General features: G+C 37.2%; 5 gene segments (V, D, J or C); 2 read left to right on the plus strand and 3 right to left on the minus strand.

The window, feature by feature from the left end:
* Positions 1 to 325: 325 nt before the first annotated feature.
* LOC121881446 lies at positions 326 to 1,049 on the minus strand. The segment is given in 2 exon segments: positions 326 to 801; positions 965 to 1,049. Coding segments are annotated over 2 exon segments (360 nt in total).
* Positions 1,050 to 2,091: 1,042 nt separating this feature from the next.
* Positions 2,092 to 9,719, plus strand: LOC121881080. The segment is given in 3 exon segments: positions 2,092 to 2,100; positions 2,555 to 2,630; positions 9,162 to 9,719. Coding segments are annotated over 3 exon segments (405 nt in total).
* A 1,248-nt stretch (positions 9,720 to 10,967) lies between these two features.
* LOC121881081 lies at positions 10,968 to 11,519 on the minus strand. The segment is given in 2 exon segments: positions 10,968 to 11,275; positions 11,451 to 11,519. Coding segments are annotated over 2 exon segments (366 nt in total).
* A 1,939-nt stretch (positions 11,520 to 13,458) lies between these two features.
* On the plus strand, positions 13,459 to 15,464 carry LOC121881447 (the record flags this gene model as incomplete). The annotated part of the segment is given in 2 exon segments: positions 13,459 to 13,657; positions 14,637 to 15,464. Coding segments are annotated over 2 exon segments (519 nt in total), but the record flags the coding sequence as incomplete, so codon positions are not given.
* A 979-nt stretch (positions 15,465 to 16,443) lies between these two features.
* LOC121881441 lies at positions 16,444 to 17,005 on the minus strand. The segment is given in 2 exon segments: positions 16,444 to 16,754; positions 16,930 to 17,005. Coding segments are annotated over 2 exon segments (369 nt in total).
* Positions 17,006 to 17,146: the final 141 nt, after the last annotated feature.

The raw sequence follows: 17,146 nt of genomic DNA on the forward strand, positions 1-17,146 counted from the left end.
TTCTTAATCATCACAATATCATCATACTTGATATCAAACTATACCTAATAGTATAGGAGATTGTAGCTCCTTAATTTACTTGTGACAATAATTATAGGTATGAAATCCTTTGGATCCTTAAAATGTTTATTTACCTTTGGGCTGTAGTTGTATCATTTTGTGCAGCTATTGGTAGAAAATCTGTTAAATATTTGTTTCTATCGGTGGCAGAAATTAACAAGAGCTAAATGTTTCCAGCTTACTCATAAAGAGATTGAATTAACTGACAAGAATTGAAGTTTTAACTGTAAATGGAAGAGCATCTTTCAGTTTGTTTTACTTTTATTTGGGTTCATTGTGGTTCTGCTTGATGACTCTTGTGTGTCAGAGTCACAGTGTTGTGTTCACTCGACCAGTTATCCTCATCACAGTCTCTTCATCAACCCTCTGCAGCTGCAGCAGGCCGTTTTCACTTCAGTCAAACTGAAGGAGGTTTTTGTACGACTCTAAATCACTGTGTGAACACTCCACCAGTATGTGCGCCAAAACAGTAGTAATCTCCAACATCTTCAGCCTGAACACCACTGATGGTCAGAGTGTAGCCAGAACCAGATCTACTGCCACTGAATCGAGATGGAGTTCCTGAGTTTAGAGTTGATGCTTGGTATATAAGAAGTTTGGGAGCTTGTCCAGGTTTCTGAAGGTACCAACTGAGATCATCTTCAATATCTGAACTCCCTGTGGCGCTGATGGTCACCGTCCCTCCAAGACTAACAGACTTGAATTTGTCAGTCTGAGTCAGAAATTTGTTGGCAGAAGACTCTGAAATGAGAAATTAAATATGAATCTTGAGTAGAACTTTTACCATCCTTTGGAACGCGAATTTATAACATAAGAGAAGAGAAAAATAGAAAAGACATTTAAGCAAAAGTAAAAGGGAGAACACAGACTGGATTTACACCAAAATATTTTCAGAATCTCTCACCCTGAGTCAGAAAACCCAACATGACCAGCAGAGTTATTGGCGACATCATCCTGATGCAGTTTTCAGTGTGAGTGCATGAAAACAGTTCAGACTCTCTGTGACACAAGAACTTAAACTCTGAGGAGCAGTGATGCATGAAAGTCATGCAAAATACATTTAAGAAGGCAAAACACACACCTGTTGTTGTGAAACAGAAAGAGCAGAGGTGAGGAGGAGTGAGAGATCATCAAAACTTTAAAATTCATTTACAAAACTTTGACGTCATCCTTTTTTTATGTTGCAAATATTCACGTTTTTACATCTTCATATAACTTTGTGTTCATTAACAGGTGTGTGGTGTCTGGATTTTCATGAGGGTGAAAATCATTAATTAAATATGTGATTAGTTAATGTTCAGAGCTCTGCTGCTGAGGATGAATGTGAAGAGAGCATCATGATGTAATTAGTGATTTATGTCTTGTTTGCAAAAATCTCTTAAATCAGTCTGAAATAAACTATTTGCCAATATATTGATGTGAATAAGATTTCTGTGCTTGGTGAGGTTACTGTCAGCTCTGTGTTCAGTGGTCTGTGTCAGAGTCTCTTCCTCTTCAGCAGCTGCAGTCGGTTCCTGCTGTAACAGGTCAGTGTCTCTGCAGTCTGACTGAGGGAGGTTTTTGTACGACTACAAATCACTGTGTGAAGACATTAGCACTGTTTATTTGATGAATGCTTTGACAGTAGTAAACTGCTGCATCTTCAGTCTGAACTCCACTGATGGTCAAAGTGAAATCAGAGCTTCTTCCACTGCCACTATACCGAGCTGGTGTTCTTATATGACGTATGCTCACATGTCTTATTAGGTACTTTGGAGCCTCTCCAGATTTCTGTTGATACCAGAAAATATAATCATCACCGATATTGTTTCTGTAAACAGCCGGGCTGGTTTTACAGGTGAGAGTGACAGTGGATCCTGGAGTAGATGTCACTACTGGAGGTTGAGTCACAGTCAACTGACCGCTGCATCCTGCAGACAGAAACAAATCTTTCATTTATCAGCAGAAATAAATGACAGAAAAGGAAACACATCATGTTTGAAATGTTGCTGAGTGAATGAACCTGTAAAACAGCAGCAGGCCAGCGTCCAGATGAGGATGGTGATGAGAGTCATGGTGGTTGTGCTTTCTGCTGTGTTGACTGACAGATCTGAGTCCTGCAGTGTTGAACTCACAGGACTATAAACCTTCTCAGTTCACTGGAGGATCAGCTGACGATGCAAAGTGTCAATATGAAAATGCTCCATAATGAGAATGACGAAAATGATGAATTCCGACTTTGGAAGAATAATTGTCACTTATATTCATTTATTTTATTATTGAAATATTGCAAAAGTGCAACTAACATATAGAGATCTGCTTTTATTTTACACAACACTCCATCTATATGCATATTTCCTCTTATTTGATATTTTTTATAAATACTCTTTGAGGTCAGAAATATTTATATGACTATTATTTAGCTGTAGACTTGAGTAATTTTAGTATCTGTCAGTATTATGTTGTGCAGGTTTGTTATATTTGTGCGCTCTGTGTTCGCTGTTGTGTGACGGAGGTTTTTGTACGACGTCTTAACTGGCTTCAACCACTGTGGAACACGTTTGGTGGAGGAACCAAACTCATTGTGACAAGTAAGTGTGATTTATCTGTTAATTGTTGAAAATGTGATATTTGACAATTTCTATAATCGATGGAGTTACAACTGCTGTTAATTGATGATTTAATTGATAACTGCTTCTCATTAAGAACACAAATAACAAGAGTTCATTACACTGCTGGTGTTACGGCACTCTGACAGTTCAGCCCATGAGAAAAGAAAAGTGTTGAGAGAGAGAAATACAAATGATTTTGGTTTTATGGAGCTTTTTATGATTGTTTGGGAAAATTTATTATATTTAAATACATATAAACAAAAAACAGAAGACATTAAAATTACATAAAAAAGAAAAACAAGGGCTCCAATTAGTTTAGGATGTTTATAAATTCTTGTTGAACTTTTCAAGACAAATAAATGTTTTGAAAACAACTTAATTTAAGTAAAAGATCATTTTGTGTATTTACACTTATTTAAACTGCAAATTGTCCAAAACCTTTATTTTTAAATTAATGATTTTTTTTATATATCTGTTTTCAGTATGAACATCATACTATATTTTATGATGGCAAAATTTCAGTTGTTTGTTTTCTGTAACTGTAAATTTCTGCTAATTCTGTTAAATTCATCTTCTATTCATTTTTAATTCAAATCAATCGAAAAGTAACAGCAATGAATAACATGATTTTGATGAGTTTGAATGTGTCAGTGAGTTACATTTGAAATTGATAATCAATAATGAACAGAATATACTTCACAACATATTTCCCAGAAATGTTTATAAAACTTAACTGTTAATAGTCTTCGTTACTTCCATCATTTGTTGTGTCGTTAGATTAAACTGACTTTTCTTTGATGGATGATTTTTAGAAGCTAACCTTGTCATGTCTTTATATGACACACACAGTTAATCCACAGCATTGTTAACCTCTGTCATGTATCATAACTCAGCTGTCTGTCCTACAGTAGAAGTTAATCTGCTCCTTGTGTGTCTCTGCTCTCCCCTCCAGCTGGCCCCACGGTCAGGCCCTCAGTCTCTCTGCTTCCCCCCTCCTCTCAGCAGCTCTCTGGGGGCTCGGCCACACTGGCCTGCCTGCTGACCGGCTACTCTCCTCAGGGAGCCGTGGTGAGCTGGGAGGTGGACGGTAGAGAGGTGACAGAGGGGGTCCTGAGCAGCTCAGAGGAGGAGAAGAGCGGACGCTACAGCAGCAGCAGCATCCTGAGCCTGAGCCAGGAGCGCTGGATGGAAGGAGAGCTGTACTCCTGCAAGGTCCTCCATCATGACCACAGCCAGACCCAGTCCCTCCACAGGAGCCAGTGTAAGGGCTAGAGGGGCTGGCTGAAGCCCAGGACAGGAGCTGTGTCTGGGGGGAGCAGGAGGAACACACCTGCTCATCTGATCAATATTTAGTTTTAATGTTTGGAGAGTAAACTGAAGCTTTGTGCGACAGAGAACAACAACAACTTAGAGAGTAATGTGTGTAGCTCAGCAGCTAGATGTGAGTGTGCTTAACAACTGTCCTGTTGATGATTGATGTTTTTGCTAATAAAGCTTGCACTGATAAATAACATGATGAAGTATATCGGTCTTTTGTCTTATGTAGATTGGTAAGAAATTTTACAACTTTGAAAGTTTATATCATGGTAAAAAATATCGACAATGAATTTTCTAAATTAGATTTTTGGTGAGAACAAAATCTACTAAATAAAATATATGATCAGGTAACATTTGTCAGAGCTTTTCTGCTGAGTGTTAATATGAACAAAACATGATGTGGTGTCTTTAGACTTTACAGCTGTGTGTTGAATGTAAATGTGATCTACTTTCATTCTGCATTTCATGTGTCATCACCTTTTATCTTGAATATGTTGAATATAGTCACATACGTTATTTTGTGTGCCTCTAAAGGAGAAATAAATATTTAATTCTCTCATGTCATATCTTTCAACAAGTTTTTTTACATTTCATTTTCGTAGAAGAATCTAAAATACGTCATACTGGGTTCAGTTGAACACCTGCAGCTGTTTTATCGTTGGAATATAACCCAACTGTAATGTAAATCAGGACTTTCTCTTCCCCTCTGTCTGATAACTTCCTCTAATTTATGCATGTAGCAAAATTATGGTTTGTTATTACAGGGTCTTTAGGGAAACCTTGTGGGAACTAAAACAAGCTTTGTCAAAAATGGAACACAAAAATAATCCATTAATTAATAGTATTTTCTTGTAAATTATAAATGTATGAAAAGAAAAAATTTGTATTGTGAAGAACGATCCCTGGCAGTGAATTTAATGCAAGAATTATTTTAATATTGTAGATTATCTATGTTCTGGTGTACGGACAGTGCTTCTAAGTGACACTAAGCAAAATATCTAACATTATTCATTTTGTAAAGTTAACATATGTATCATCTCAATATACTGTGATGATTGTAATATTACATATACTCTGTGTGTATTATATGCTGATTATTATTTTGATATGAACATTATTCTGTAAGACAATTAGTTGTAAGATAAATACATGTAGTGAAGAAAACATATGATATCTCATGGATTATAAATACTTCAGTGCCAATTTTTTTAAATATCTGCTCAGAACTGGAGCGAAAATACTTTGTTACTTTTCGCCTCTGAAACTACAATGTGGTGTTCAGTGAAGCAGTTGTCCATGTGAGAGTCTGCTGCAGAAACTCACAGCTGCAACATGTCAAACTATGACTGAAGGAGGTTTTTGTACGACTCTATATCACTGTGTGAACCCATCCGTATATACTCCCATACAGTAATAATCTCCTGAATCTTCAGCCTGGACTCCACTGATAGTCAGAGTAAATTCAGGTTCAGATCCACTGCTGCTGAAATGACTCGGAGTATCAGATTGACTGCTACTTATTTTATAAAACAGCAGTTTGGGAGGCTGTCCAGGTTTCTGCAGGTACCAGCTGAGATCATCATCAACTCCTGTACTGGCTGAACAGCTCAGAGAGACTGTCTCCCCCAGACTGACAGCCTTTGATGCAGGAGATTGAGTCACAGATGGACTGGCACCTGATCCTGGAAAAAAAGAAATACAAGTATATTTTTTAAATCATTTTTAAAAACTGCTTTTAAGAAAGTACAGTGTTCAAAAACATGAAATCTGTGTTTTAAAGTGTAATATTAATGGAGCATAATAAACATGTTCAAAGCTTAGTGTTCAGTTTAACACAAGAAAATCACTACATCTTACCATGAAGTCCAAACACCAGCGTGATGAGCAGCGGAGTCAGTAACATCATCATCATCATTAACCTCACTGTCAGAGACACTGCACAGACTGGTCTCAGTGACACGTCTTAAAACTTGTTAAAGAGCAGTGATGCACAGCAGCCATTCAAAACACACATTTCATAGGCAAACACATACCTGTGTATGTGTGAGGAGGGAAAATGTTTGGTAGATTCCAAAGACAATAATCTGTCTGTCAGCACAGTTATATCAGTGTCAGAAAAAAACTGTTATTTCTGCACATTCGCAGAAACATTCTTGGCTTTGCTTGTTGAACAGGCTCCATTATAACATTTGTATGATCTCGCTATAGTTTTATCTTAACTGACTTCAGTCTTATCAATAAACAACATCAATCTTCTTATCAATATATCTGCTCTATTTTTGCAGGACTCTGTATGAAAACATAATAAACAGCTCAGAGTCAGAATGAACAAATGCAAGTTTATAACACAATTCAGCGTAGCAGCAGGGAGGAGCAGGAGATAAAATATCAACTATAATTATAGCAGAGTGGGGCTTCGACTGAGGACAAGATGAGAGGAGAAATGTTCGAATATAACAACTGAACTGTACTAAAAGTGCTCAGACACTTAAACATTTTGCATGATTTATGATTTATAAGTGTTGCTATATTCTGGTTGTACATTGTTATCTGCATGAATAACCATTATATTTGGGCATATTAAGGGCATTGTTATTGGCTTGTATGTATCAGAGTAAGTGTGAATGATTTGTTTTAATCAAAGTTGTTACTACAGCAGTGGTGAGAACAAGACCGATGGCTCAGGTACAAGAGCAAAATGTTGATTGGCATCCGGGTACTTTAGGTGGTTTGAGCTGAAAAAAGTTAGCAGTTAGTCTTGAAATCCAGATTTTCTAATTTGGGGCATAAACAACATTGTTGCAGCTGGATGACCTATTGCTCTAAATCAAGGTCATGGTGATGATGCAGCAATGAAAACTGTGAAAATAGTCTCTGCTCATAACTGAAAATTGTAAAAATCTGAGTTTGAAAAGATAAGTAGAGATGGCATTAAGGTTTGTGCTTGGTGAGGTTACTGTCAGCTCTGTGTTCAGTGGTCTGTGTCAGAGTCTCTTCCTCTTCAGCAGCTGCAGTCGGTTCCTGCTGTAACAGCTCAGTGTCTCTGCAGTCTGACTGAGGGAGGTTTTTGTACGACAACAAATCACTGTGTGAACACTGTACCACCGTGGTAACTCTGACAGTAGTAAACTGCTGCATCTTCAGTCTGAACTCCACTGATGGTCAAAGAGAAGTCAGCGCTGCTTCCACTGCCACTAAACCGAGATGGTGTTCCTGGACGACGTGTGCTTGCAAAATATATTAGGAGTTTTGGAGTCTGTCCAGATTTCTGTTGATACCAGGACATACTCTCTTTGCCACTAGACCACCTGTGCACAGCTTGGCTGGTTTTACAGGTCAGAGTGACAGTGGATCCTGGAGTAGATGTCACTACTGGAGGTTGAGTCACAGTCACCTGACCGCTGCATCCTGCAGACAGAAACAAATCTTTCATTTATCAGCAGAAATTAATGACAGAAAAGGAAACACATCATGTTTGAAATGTTGCTGAGTGAATGAACCTGTAAAACAGCAGCAGGCCAGCGTCCAGATGAGGATGGTGATGAGAGTCATGGTGGTTGTGCTTTCTGCTGTGTTGACTGACAGATCTGAGTCCTGCAGTGTTGAACTCACAGGACTATAAACCTTCTCAGTTCACTGGAGGATCAGCTGACGATGCAAAGCCTCCTCTCTATGGAAATGATTTCTCTGCTCTCAACAGACTGAAGGCAACGTGGGACACAAAATCAGGAGAAATACTGTTTGGATTTACACCATCTATGATCTTAATGGAATAAAATAACTTCTTTTGGAAACAAATTTGAGGATTTACAACATTTGTTTCAATGGGAGTGGTTGGTATCTATTTATTTAATTTGTTTTACATACAAGGTTTCACAAATACACTATATACTCACTCTGTAATTTATGATTAATTATATTTATGATTATTTAGAAATATTGTGTTTATTTAACATTGTCTCAAATATGTAACATGTTTACAATCTGAATCTGTTACAGGGCAAATCAACCTGTTTTGTTGTCACTTGCACAAAATTTCATAAAAATGATGTAAAATATTTTGATTCATGAGGAAATTTAAAACCAAATCAATGAAAACATTTTATACATTTGATAAAATGTTAATTATCCAGTTTTAGCAGAAAATAAAGTGACTTTTCAATGGATAGATGCTTGTTCACAGTGCAGGAGGTTTTTGTACGGCCACTTAATGAGTTTGTATCACTGTGGTCCACTTTTGGTGGAGGAACCAAACTCATCATTAACTGTAAGTACCAGAGATTTCTCATTTCTACAACATAATATATTATATCGAGTTTTGCACCAGAACGTGATAAAACTAGTATTTATTTTGGGTAATTTATATATTATGGGTATTTTTCACTTTGTATTAAGCTCAGCTGAAGTTTGGAGAAAACTTTGTGCAGATATTATTAATTGTTTATTATTGTGGATGGTGTTATGATGACATATTTGCAAAACAAAAAAAATCTAATTTTCATATATTTTACTTTTAGTCAATTGTTTGTTTCACAAAATGTCCTTGTAAAATTTCTCTGACAAACATTTTAACAACCAAACAATAAATTTAACTTTATTCATTATTTTTTAACATTCAAACAATTTTTAGATTTAAAATATGATGTTGGTTTCTGTAAAACAAATAAATGAGTTTATATTTAGATCCAGTTTTGCTGTAGTTTGTGTTCACAGTTGGTTAGTTTGATGTTGAGAAAAGGAAGTGAAACAGACAGATGACAAAGTCTTTAACTGTAATCAAACGTTAATGTTTCACCTCTTAACTTTTATATAAACTCATCAAGAAAATCATTGCAAGAATAATTATTTACTCTAACACATTTAGATTTAATTTAATGATCATTAAATGAAATGAATCATTACATTTGAACCTAACTCATGTTGTATATTGTCTGATTCTTAGTGATTTATGATGATTTGCCACAATAGATTCATTGCTTTAAATGTCAAAAGTACAAGTTCAAACACCATTTAGCTTTATTAACAAAACCCTCATTTCCTCCCATTTCTCACTGCCTCTCCTCTGTCTGATCACAGTGTCACACACACAGTTAATCCACAGCATTGTTAACCTCTGTCATGTATCATAACTCAGCTGTCTGTCCTACAGTAGAAGTTAATCTGCTCCTTGTGTGTCTCTGCTCTCCCCTCCAGCTGGCCCCACGGTCAGGCCCTCAGTCTCTCTGCTTCCCCCCTCCTCTCAGCAGCTCTCTGGGGGCTCGGCCACGCTGGCCTGCCTGCTGACCGGCTACTCTCCTCAGGGAGCCGTGGTGAGCTGGGAGGTGGACGGTAGAGAGGTGACAGAGGGGGTCCTGAGCAGCTCAGAGGAGGAGAAGAGCGGACGCTACAGCAGCAGCAGCATCCTGAGCCTGAGCCAGGAGCGCTGGATGGAAGGAGAGGTGTACTCCTGCAAGGTCCTCCATCAGGACCACAGCCAGACCCAGTCCCTCCACAGGAGCCAGTGTAAGGGCTAGAGGGGCTGGCTGAAGACCAGGACAGGAGCTGTGTCTGGGGGGAGCAGGAGGAACACACCTGCTCATCTGATCAATATGAGTTTTAATGTCTGTAGAGTAAACTGAAGCTTTGTGTGACAGAGAACAACAACAACTTAGAGAGTAATGTGTGTAGCTCAGCAGCTAGATGTGAGTGTGCTTAATAACTGTCCTGTTGATGATTGATGTTTTTGCTAATAAAGCTTGCACTGATAAATAACATGATGAAGTATATCGGTCTTTTGTCTTATGTAGATTGGTAAGAAATTTTACAACTTTGAAAGTTTATATCATGGTAAAAAATATCAACAATGAATTTTCTAAATTAGATTTTTGGTGAGAACAAAATCTACTAAATAAAATATATGATCAGGTAACATTTGTCAGAGCTTTTCTGCTGAGTGTTAATATGAACAAAACATGATGTGGTGTCTTTAGACTTTACAGCTGTGTGTTGAATCTGAATGTGATCTACTTTCATTCTGCATTTCATGTGTCATCACCTTTTATCTTGAATATGTTGAATATAGTCACATACGTTATTTTGTGTGCCTCTAAAGGAGAAATAAATATTTAATTCTCTCATGTCATATCTTTCAACAAGTTTTTTTACATTTCATTTTCGTAGAAGAATCTAAAATACGTCATACTGGGTTCAGTTGAACACCTGCAGCTGTTTTATCGTTGGAATATAACCCAACTGTAATGTAAATCAGGACTTTCTCTTCCCCTCTGTCTGATAACTTCCTCTAATTTATGCATGTAGCAAAATTATGGTTTGTTATTACAGGGTCTTTATGGAAACCTTGTGGGAACTAAAGCAAGCTTTGTCAAAAATGGAACACAAAAATAATCCATTAATTAATAGTATTTTCTTGTAAATTATAAATGTATGAAAAGAAAAAGTTTGTATTGTGAAGAACGATCCCTGGCAGTGAATTTAATGCAAGAATTATTTTAATATTGTAGATTATCTATGTTCTGGTGTACGGACAGTGCTTCTAAGTGACACTAAGCAAAATATCTAACATTATTCATTTTGTAAAGTTAACATGTAACCAGGTTGAAGAATTCTCTAATTATTCTGGCTTCACACTTGAGACTCAACACCAGGTTGTTCTCAGTGTATCATCTCAATATACTGTGATGATTGTAATATTACATATACTCTGTGTGTATTATATGCTGATTATTATTTTGATATGAACATTATTCTGTAAGACAATTAGTTGTAAGATAAATACATGTAGTGAAGAAAACACATGATATCTCATGGATTATAAATACTTCAGTGCCAATTTTTTAAATATCTGCTCAGAACTGGAGCGAAAATACTTTGTTACTTTTCGCCTCTGAAACTACAATGTGGTGTTCAGTGAAGCAGTTGTCCATGTGAGAGTCTGCTGCAGAAACTCACAGCTGCAACATGTCAAACTATGACTGAAGGAGGTTTTTGTACGACTCTATATCACTGTGTGAACCCATCCGTATATACTCCCATACAGTAATAATCTCCTGAATCCTCAGCCTGGACTCCACTGATAGTCAGAGTAAATTCAGGTTCAGATCCACTGCTGCTGAAATGACTCGGAGTATCAGATTGACTGCTACTTATTTTATAAAACAGCAGTTTGGGAGGCTGTCCAGGTTTCTGCAGGTACCAGCTGAGATCATCATCAACTCCTGTACTGGCTGAACAGCTCAGAGAGACTGTCTCCCCCAGACTGACAGCCTTTGATGCAGGAGACTGAGTCACAGATGGACTGGCACCTGATCCTGGAAAAAAAGAAATAAAAGTATATTTTTTAAATCATTTTTAAAAACTGCTTTTAAGAAAGTACAGTGTTCAAAAACATGAAATCTGTGTTTTAAAGTGTAATATTAATGGAGCATAATAAACATGTTCAAAGCTTAGTGTTCAGTTTAACACAAGAAAATCACTACATCTTACCGTGAAGTCCAAACACCAGCGTGATGAGCAGCGGAGTCAGTAACATCATCATCATCATTAACCTCACTGTCAGAGACACTGCACAGACTGGTCTCAGTGATACGTCTTAAAACTTGTTAAGGAGCAGTGATGCACAGCAGCCATTCAAAACACACATTTCATAGGCAAACACATACCTGTGTATGTGTGAGGAGGGAAAATGTTTGGTTGATTCCAAAGACAATAATCTGTCTGTCAGCACAGTTATATCAGTGTCAGAAAAAAACTGTTATTTCTGCACATTCACAGAAACATTCTTGGCTTTGCTTGTTGAACAGGCTCCATTATAACATTTGTATGATCTCGCTATAGTTTTATCTTAACTGACTTCAGTCTTATCAATAAACAACATCAATCTTCTTATCAATATATCTGCTCTATTTTTGCAGGACTCTGTATTAAAACATAATAAACAGCTCAGAGTCAGAATGAACAAATGCAAGTTTATAACACAATTCAGCGTAGCAGCAGGGAGGAGCAAGAGATAAAATATCAACTATAATTATAGCAGAGTGGGGCTTCGACTGAGGACAAGATGAGAGGAGTAATGTTCGAATATAACAACTGAACTGTACTAAAAGTGCTCAGACACTTAAACATTTTGTATGATTTATAATTTATAAGTGTTGCTATATTCTGGTTGTACATTGTTATCTGCATAAATAACCATTATATTTGGGCATATTAAGGGCATTGTTATTGGCTTGTATGTATCAGAGTAAGTGTGAATGATTTGTTTTAATCAAAGTTGTTACTACAGCAGTGGTGAGAACAAGACCGATGGCTCAGGTACAAGAGCAAAATGTTGATTGGCATTCGGGTACTTTAGGTGGTTTGAGCTGAAAAAGTTCGCAGTTAGTCTTGAAATCCAGATTTTCTAATTTGGGGCATAAACAACATTGTTGCAGCTGGATGACCTATTGCTCTAAATCAAGGTCATGGTGATGATGCAGCAATGAAAACTGTGAAAATAGTCTCGGCTCATAACTGAAAATTGTAAAAATCTGAGTTTGAAAAGATAAGTAGAGATGGCATTAAGGTTTGTGCTTGGTGAGGTTACTGTCAGCTCTGTGTTCAGTGGTCTGTGTCAGAGTCTCTTCCTCTTCAGCAGCTGCAGTCGGTTCCTGTTGTAACAGCTCAGTGTCTCTGCAGTCTGACTGAGGGAGGTTTTTGTACGACTACAAATCACTGTGTGAACACCAGCCCACCATGGTAACTCTGACAGTAGTAAACTGCTGCATCTTCAGTCTGAACTCCACTGATGGTCAAAGAGAAGTCAGACCTGCTTCCACTGCCACTAAACCGAGCTGGTGTTCCTGATTCACGTGTGCTTGTAAATTTTATTAGGAGTTTTGGAGTCTGTCCAGATTTCTGTTGATACCAGAACATATAATCTCCATTACTATTTCTAAAAACAGCCTGGCTGGTTTTACAGGTGAGAGTGACAGTGGATCCTGGAGTAGATGTCACTACTGGAGGTTGAGTCACAGTCAACTGACCGCTGCATCCTGCAGACAGAAACAAATCTTTCATTTATCAGCAGAAATAAATGACAGAAAAGGCAGCACATCATGTTTGAAATGTTGCTGAGTGAATGAACCTGTAAAACAGCAGCAGGCCAGCGTCCAGATGAGGATGGTGATGAGAGTCATGGTGGTTGTGCTTTCTGCTGTGTTGACTGACAGATCTGAGTCCTGCAGTGTTGAACTCACAGGACTATAAACCTTCTCAGTTCACTGGAGGATCAGCTGACGATGCAAAGTGTCAATATGAAAATGCTCCATAATGAGAATGACGAAAATGATGAATTCCGACTTTGGAAGAATAATTGTCACTTATATTCATTTATTTTATTATTGAAATATTGCAAAAGTGCAACTAACATATAGAGATCTGCTTTTATTTTACACAACACTCCATCTATATGCATATTTCCTCTTATTTGATATTTTTTATAAATACTCTTTGAGGTCAGAAATATTTATATGACTATTATTTAGCTGTAGACTTGAGTAATTTTAGTATCTGTCAGTATTATGTTGTGCAGGTTTGTTATATTTGTGCGCTCTGTGTTCGCTGTTGTGTGACGGAGGTTTTTGTACGACGTCTTAACTGGCTTCAACCACTGTGGAACACGTTTGGTGGAGGAACCAAACTCATTGTGACAAGTAAGTGTGATTTATCTGTTAATTGTTGAAAATGTGATATTTGACAATTTCTATAATCGATGGAGTTACAACTGCTGTTAATTGATGATTTAATTGATAACTGCTTCTCATTAAGAACACAAATAACAAGAGTTCATTACACTGCTGGGGTTACGGCACTCTGACAGTTCAGCCCATGAGAAAAGAAAAGTGTTGAGAGAGAGAAATACAAATGATTTTGGTTTTATGGAGCTTTTTATGATTGTTTGGGAAAATTTAATATATTTAAATGCATATAAACAAAAAAACAGAAGACATTAAAATTACATAAAAAAGAAAAACAAGGGCTCCAATTAGTTTAGGATGTTTATAAATTCTTGTTGAACTTTTCAAGACAAATAAATGTTTTGAAAACAACTTAATTTAAATAAAAGATCATTTTGTGTATTTACACTTATTTAAACTGAAAATTGTCCAAAACCTTTATTTTTAAATTGATGAAATTTTTTTAAATCTGTTTTCAGTATGAACATCATACTATATTTTATGATGGCAAAATTTCAGTTGTTTGTTTTCTGTAACTGTAAATTTCTGCTAATTCTGTTAAATTCATTTTCTATTCATTTTTAATTCAAATCAATCGAAAAGTAACAGCAATGAATAACATGATTTTGATGAGTTTGAATGTGTCAGTGAGTTATATTTTAAATTGATAATCAATCATCTTGAACAGAATATACTTAACACTTAACATATTTCCCAGAAATGTTTATAAAACTTTACTGTTAATAGTCTTTGTTATTCCATCATTTGTTATATAGTTATATGAAATTCAGTTTTCTTTGATGGATGATTTTTAGAAGCTAACCTTGTCATGTCTTTATATGACACACGCAGTTAATCCACAGCATTGTTAACCTCTGTCATGTATCATAACTCAGCTGTCTGTCCTACAGTAGAAGTTAATCTGCTCCTTGTGTGTCTCTGCTCTCCCCTCCAGCTGGCCCCATGGTCAGGCCCTCAGTCTCTCTGCTTCCCCCCTCCTCTGAGCAGCTCTCTGGGGGCTCGGCCACGCTGGCCTGCCTGCTGACCGGCTACTCTCCTCAGGGAGCCGTGGTGAGCTGGGAGGTGGACGGTAGAGAGGTGACAGAGGGGGTCCTGAGCAGCTCAGAGGAGGAGAAGAGCGGACGCTACAGCAGCAGCAGCATCCTGAGCCTGAGCCAGGAGCGCTGGATGGAAGGAGAGGTGTACTCCTGCAAGGTCCTCCATCATGACCACAGCCAGACCAAGTCCCTCCACAGGAGCCAGTGTAAGGGCTAGAGGGGCTGGCTGAAGCCCAGGACAGGAGCTGTGTCTGGGGGGAGCAGGAGGAACACACCTGCTCATCTGATCAATATGAGTTTTAATGTTTGGAGAGTAAACTGAAGCTTTGTGCGACAGAGAACAACAACAACTTAGAGAGTAATGTGTGTAGCTCAGCAGCTAGATGTGAGTGTGCTTAACAACTGTCCTGTTGATGATTGATGTTTTTGCTAATAAAGCTTGCACTGATAAATAACATGATGAAGTATATCGGTCTTTTGTCTTATGTAGATTGGTAAGAAATTTTACAACTTTGAAAGTTTATATCATGGTAAAAAATATCGACAATGAATTTTCTAAATAAGATTTTTGGTGAGAACAAAATCTACTAAATAAAATATATGATCAGGTAACATTTGTCAGAGATTTTCTGCTGAGTGTTAATATGAACAAAACATGATGTGGTGTCTTTAGACTTTACAGCTGTGTGTTGAATCTAAATGTGATCTACTTTCATTCTGCATTTCATGTGTCATCACCTTTTATCTTGAATATGTTGAATATAGTCACATACATTGTTCTGTGCGCCTCTAAAGGAGAAATAAATATTTCATTCTCTCATGTCATATCTTTCAACCAGTTTTTTTTACATTTCATTTTCGTAGAAGAATCTAAAATCGGTCATACTGGGTTCAGTTGAACATCTGCAGCTGTTTTATCGTTGGAATATAACCCAACTGTAATGTAAATCAGGACTTTCTCTTCCCCTCTGTCTGATAACTTCCTCTAATTTATGCATGTAGCAAAATTATGGTTTGTTATTACAGGGTCTTTATGGAAACCTTGTGGGAACTAAAGCAAGCTTTGTCAAAAATGGAACACAAAAATAATCCATTAATTAATAGTATTTTCTTGTAAATTATAAAAGTATGGCAAGAAAAAGTTTGTATTGTGAAGAACGATCCCTGGCAGTGAATTTAATGCAAGAATTATTTTAATATTGTAGATTACCTATGTTCCGGTGTACGGACAGTGCTTCTAAGTGACACTAAGTAAAATATCTAACATTATTCATTTTGTAAAGTTAACATGTAACCAGGTTGAAGAATTCTCTAATTATTCTGGCATCACACTTGAGACTCAACACCAGGTTGTTCTCAGTGTATCATCTCAATATACTGTGATGATTGTAATATTACATATACTCTGTGTGTATTATATGCTGATTACTATTTTGATATGAACATTATTCTGTAAGACATTTAGTTGTAAGATAAATACATGTAGTGAAGAAAACATATGATATCTCGTGGATTATAAATACTTCAGTGCCAATTTTTTAAAAATCTGCTCAGAACTGGAGCGAAAATACTTTGTTACTTTTCGCCTCTGAAACTACAATGTGGTGTTCAATGAAGCAGTCGTCCATTTGAGAGTCTGCTGCAGAAACTCACAGCTGCAACATGTCAAACTATGACTGAAGGAGGTTTTTGTACGACTCTATATCACTGTGTGAACACTGGGCCCCTATATGCTCCCATACAGTAATAATCTCCTGAATCTTCAGCCTGGACTCCACTGATAGTCAGAGTAAATTCAGGTTCAGATCCACTGCTGCTGAAATGACTCGGAGTATCAGATTGACTGCTACTTATTTTATAAAACAGCAGTTTGGGAGGCTGTCCAGGTTTCTGCAGGTACCAGCTGAGATCATCATCAACTCCTGTACTGGCTGAACAGCTCAGAGAGACTGTCTCCCCCAGACTGACAGCCTTTGATGCAGGAGACTGAGTCACAGATGGACTGGCACCTGATCCTGGAAAAAAAGAAATACAAGTATATTTTTTAAATCATTTTTAAAAACTGCTTTTAAGAAAGTACAGTGTTCAAAAACATGAAATCTGTGTTTTAAAGTGTAATATTAATGGAGCATAATAAACATGTTCAAAGCTTAGTGTTCAGTTTAACACAAGAAAATCACTACATCTTACCATGAAGTCCAAACACCAGCGTGATGAGCAGCGGAGTCAGTAACATCATCATCATCATTAACCTCACTGTCAGAGACACTGCACAGACTGGTCTCAGTGACACGTCTTAAAACTTGTTAAAGAGCAGTGATGCACAGCAGCCATTCAAAACACACATTTCATAGGCAAACACATACCTGTGTATGTGTGAGGAGGGAAAATGTTTGGTAGATTCCAA

Source organism: Thunnus maccoyii, chromosome 16 (assembly GCF_910596095.1).
Source record: "Thunnus maccoyii chromosome 16, fThuMac1.1, whole genome shotgun sequence".
Classification (NCBI taxonomy): domain Eukaryota; kingdom Metazoa; phylum Chordata; class Actinopteri; order Scombriformes; family Scombridae; genus Thunnus; species Thunnus maccoyii.